Source organism: Otolemur garnettii, unplaced genomic scaffold (genome assembly GCF_000181295.1).
Source record: "Otolemur garnettii isolate 467f Iridium unplaced genomic scaffold, OtoGar3 scaffold00086, whole genome shotgun sequence".
Taxonomy (NCBI): domain Eukaryota; kingdom Metazoa; phylum Chordata; class Mammalia; order Primates; family Galagidae; genus Otolemur; species Otolemur garnettii.
Window position 1 is genome coordinate 3564930 of NW_003852481.1, and position 5175 is coordinate 3570104.

The 5175-nt window shown below is 40.7% G+C and overlaps 1 protein-coding gene across 1 annotated transcript in view; it reads right to left on the reverse strand.

Annotated features, from left to right (window-relative positions):
- Positions 1-1434: 1434 nt before the first annotated feature.
- ALG9 (ALG9, alpha-1,2-mannosyltransferase) overlaps positions 1435-5175 on the reverse strand; it is a 101603-nt gene continuing 97862 nt past the window's right edge. The window contains 1 exon segment of the mRNA XM_023516062.1: positions 1435-1674. Within this exon segment, the coding sequence (XP_023371830.1) occupies positions 1551-1674 (124 nt within the window). The 3' untranslated portion in view covers positions 1435-1550.

Below are 5175 nucleotides of genomic sequence, written 5' to 3' on the forward strand. Positions count from 1 at the left end.
GCTGATATCTGGATCCTGTGTGGCCGCAAAGGAACATGACCTCCAAATATAAGCACTACTTTCCTGCCATGGGCCAGGCTGTGTCACACAGCACTGCTGTGCTGGTCTAACACACAGGCAGACTAGAGGCTCCAAAAACTCAAAGAAATACAGATAAAACGCTTCCTTAAAACAGAGGGTTACAATACCAAACAGGTCTCTGGTCAACCTCATCATCCTTTCAAGCAGTATTGTCACAGACGAGCACTAGCTGAGAAGTTAGATAACCTAGCCTCTCGTGTCAGCTCTACTACTTACTGGCTGGGTGACTTTGGGGAGGAAGTCACTCTACTTCCCCTAATGAGCCTCAGTTTTCTTATCTGTAAAATGGAGATAAAGTCATCTGCCTCGTCTACCACACACTGGGACTGTGAGGATCAAATGAGATGCTGTGAAAGTGCCTTGTAAACTGAAATACTGCCTGTTCAGGTAAAGTAATAGTATACTTGGTACATTTTAATTAGGTCATTATCATTGCCTATTAGACTAGAAATATCCCATGCAGGGTGTGCCTTGTAACAGACAGAACTCAAAAACAGGTGCTATCAATACATGTAGTACACTAGTCCTTTTTACTAGGGGTTTTTTTTTTTTAAGGGAAATACTAATAATAATTTCCTCAGCAGTGGCCTTAGAATATATTACTTAAAAATGTGATATCATCCAAATCTACCAATTAATAGAATTAATGTGTTCCAAATATGTTCTATATAGTTATAGCTTGGTCTGTTGATACCTTTATACGAAGGAGTCTGGAATTCATGAAATAGCATGCTAAAACTTAAACACACAAACACACAACTGCCATATGGTTACAGTTGGTTGTACAGGGAAAGAAATGAAAATTAGAGGCATCATATATAAATAAAAATTAAGTCACAGTTCCTCAAATGGTCGCCTTTTTCCTGAGATAGCTCCAGGACAGGGTCCTAGTCTTGTAAAGTACTTTATAGAAGCTTAGTCTTGCTGGAGGTGAGACAGACATGTAGGTTGGCAACTAGACTGTGTTCTTTTTCAGCACAAGGGTCTGAACAAGAAGGTCTGCTAGGAGCTGCCAAACAGCTTTGGTGGAGAAGCCCGAGTGGCCTGGGCTCGCTAGTTCTCAGGTGCCAGGCCAGAGGGTGGAGAACAGCTTAATACAGTCAGCCAGTCCAAGGATTCTCAATTCTTCCTGTAAGTTGGTTCTGTTCTTCTCCGGTCTAGTAAATAATTGAACAGAAGAAAAAGAATGAGATGTGAAGCAATGTGTCTACCTGTGCGTGAGGGGCCTTTGTTTCCCTAGCAGCGAAACGTGGACATGCAGAACAGAGACACAGACTCGGAGGTGAAACGTGAAAGTCTCTGACCAGACTTTGCAATAGACTCTGGCTAGCCCAAAGCACCCCAATTCCAGTATTCGTGTCAGAAGACCTTTATTATCATTTATGATACAGGCAATGACGTGGAGGAAGTCAGGTCAGCCGAATCACGAGTTAACCGGACGGCTGTCCTTCGGGGCCTGAGGTGTGCTGCTAACCTCCACTTTTCTTCCTGATCTGCTTTGCTTTCCGGGGCTTGAGGATGGTGTAGTTTGCGTATACTGTATACCGATCTGACAGGAAGGGGACGTAGAATGCCCGCAGCAGCTTTGAAGACCTGTAAAACACAGGGAGGGGGAAGAAAAGAAAGAATTTTATTGTTTGGAAGAATTTACAAACGGTAGTGAAAGTGATCAGAGGAAATAAACAAAGTGCCATAGTAAGGATAACGGGGTGTCCATAAAGTTCACGTGCAATTGAAAGTAGCAAACTTTTAAATTTGCACACGACTTACAGCCACCCTGTATTTTAGGTAAGTAGCACAGAAAAGCTTGTTACTTAGGAATTACATCATGACAAAAGACTTAATCAAGACCTTAATCAAGACCTTAATCAATTTTGTTACTTGTGGCAAAGTTTATTACCAACCCTAGTAAGACAACGTCTATCTTTTAGAACAACTCTGGGTCTTCATTTTGCATCAGAATTTGCCATAAAAAAGTTCCAAGTCAATTCATTTATTACTGAAATGAATTCTTAACACCCAAATGGTTTCTACATCCAAGAAACTTAGAGATGCCAAAAACTCAAATGATCCTGACCCCAGCTCTGAATTTTCCTAGAGAAGGGAAGAAAACTGTCCTGTGCACAGAAGCACGAAGTTTCAATAATGCCTCATCAAGCAAAGGGTCCACACACAAGTTCATGCTGGGACAGAATGTCCCTGGCAAAGTACATCTACTTATTGCTGAAATTTGAGAACGGGAAACCTGAATTTTTCACACGTTCCTAAAGAATTTGAAAAGTGCTTACACTTTTGAATATACTATTTAATACATGTGATAACTGAATGAGGTAGGTGACACAATTATCCCAATTTTATAGATGGAAAGCTGAGTCTTAAACTTGTACAGGCACACAGCAAGTTTCAGAGCCTTCATATAAACCCAGGTTTCATTCCAGAGTCACGCTCTCAGCCATTATATTTACCCTCCATTCCAGGAACAGGCTAATAGGATTTATCATTTCCTAGAAAAAGTTGCTATGACAGTTTTAAACTCTAATGAAGTATTCCTTCCTGAGATTTCTGAGTCTGAAAATCAGCAGTTGGCTTAGTTACTGCCACCGTAGATGAGGCAGGTGAGGGGCGTTCCACTGGCAGTCCCTTTCCAAAGTCTAAACTTGTAAATGTCATGTCAACGTGGCATTTGTACTGGCAGCTACCCCTGGGTTTGGCAGCCTCCTGCAATGCCTGCGCACAATGGTATTGTGTTTGGCATATACACCCCTTATAGATTCTTCCCAACTGAGACCCTGTGCTTAACAGAGACGCACTCCACTTCAACAGCTAACAGCTCAAGGGCTCTGACAGAAAACAGGCTCCGAGGAGAGTCTCAGGAGACAAAGCAGGGCTCCTGCAAACAAAATGAACAGGAGGAGAAAGCACCTTCCTCACTCACAAAGAAGTTAATCTACTCTTCTTCTAGGCCACACAGATAAAGTGAAGGTTGGAACAGAAAGACACAAGCTGGAGCAAACTCCTGCAAGCTTAAGTTCAGTAAAGAAAAGCTAAAACTCATTGTCATTTGCTTGACTCACAAAGCTTCAGTCATTAATCTAGTTATTATATATTTCTGGTCAACTCAGCCCTTGGTGCAATAGAAAGGTCCATTGGACCCAATTTAGTTTATGATTTTCTCTCTGAAACAATTCCTTATTTATTTGGAGGGATTGCTAGTTCAAATGATTCTTTTTAGAGTCTTCCAGATGACAAAGAGAAATAATACTTATTTTTTTAAAAAAGAACAAAAATCATTCTATCCTGTAAGTACCATAAGGGTCCATAGTACCTTTTTATAAATATAAGTAAGGTACATTACATTTAGAATCTTTGGCAGTCTTCTTTTTTCCTGTATCTTTACTTACAACTAAGCTTTTAAAAACCCTTAAATAGGCTCGGCGCCTGTGGCTCAAGCGGCTAAGGTGCCAGCCACATACACCCAAGGTAGCGGGTTCGAATCCCCAGCCTGGGCCCGCCAAAGAACAATGATGGCTGCAACCAAAAAATGGCCAGGCGCTGTGGCGGGCGCCTGTGGTCCCAGCTACTTGGGAGGCTGAGGCATGATGCCATGGCACTCTACCCAGGGGGATAGCTTGAGGCTCCGTCTCAAAAAAAAAAAAAACCCTTAAATAATAAAAAAAAAAAGATGAAATCACTGAAAAGGATAATATACTATTAAAATGAATCATCACTTTATTGCATTGCCCAAAATATTGCATTTTCTTTTCTTTCTTTCTTTTTTTTTTTGCAGTTTTTGGCCAGGGCTGGGTTTGAACCCACCATCTCTGGCCTATGGGGCCGGCACCCTACTCCTTTAAGCCACAGGCACCACCCTACATTATCTTTCAATAAGGTATAAATGATTGGAGACATTATATTTGTAGTCTGCTTTTAGCTTTCACTGAATACAGTTGAGAATCCAAAAATTTTTAATTTCCTCTCCATATTGACAATAAAAAAATTGACAGAGGAAGACATTTTATAATTCTTAGAGAAATTAGAAGATCAGTGCTGAGACAAACAGCAGCATTCTAGATTCTAATGGTAATGGGGACACTGATTGTACAACCAAAATTCCAGACTATTAATCTTCAGGTGGCGATCTATTTTCTCAAACTCAAGAATTGATAAGGGGGCGGCACCTGTGGCTTGGTGGGTAGGGCCCCGGCCCCATATACTGAGGGTGGCAGGTTCAAACCTGGCCCCAGACAAACTGCAAAAAAAAAAAAAAAAAAATAGCCGGGCATTGTGGTGGGCGCCTGTAGTTCCAGCTACTCGGGAAGCTGAGGCAGGAGAATCACCTAAGGCCAGGAGTTGGAGGTTGCTGTGAGCTATGATGCCACAGCACTCTATCAAGGGCAATAAAGTGAGACTCTGTCTCTACAAAAAACAAACAAAAAAAAATGATAAGGGAATGATATATTTGTAAGAACAAAAAGGAAATAAAGTATTCTTGTCCAGTTAGTCATTCACTAGGAAAGACTTCACCATGCAATATTTTGCAATAAGAACTGTTCTGTTATGCTAAAAACACGTGACCACGCTCTTCCACCTTTTATGATATTTATGTGTCAAACTGTATTTGATACAGTTCATAAGTTGACATTGCTAAGGGCAAGTAAACAGAAGTGATTCGAAGAATATAGACCATAAAGAAATAAAATAAATTCATTGGATGATCATTCTAATTGGTATCTAGAAATTAAAAAATGGGAACTGTTGAACTACATAGCAAAGGACGACAGCAGTCCTGACTTTCACAAAACTATGAATCATCAAAGGTTTCAAAAAATTATTCAAGTATTACTTTTTAATGATGCAGGTGCAAGAAGAGCCAGAAGTACTGAGAAGCTGGAATGTCTCAGAGACCCCTCTGACACCAGGAATCAGTATTCTCAAGATGGATTTGTCCCACACTCATACATGACAGCTAGTAAGAAGTCAGCTGCATTCAGAGATATCATCCAAAGCCACCAGCTAATATATTCCCAGGCCCACTCAACCTCTGAGCTGGGACAGGAAGATTTTGTGATTTTTTTTTTAACCAAAAAAAAAAAA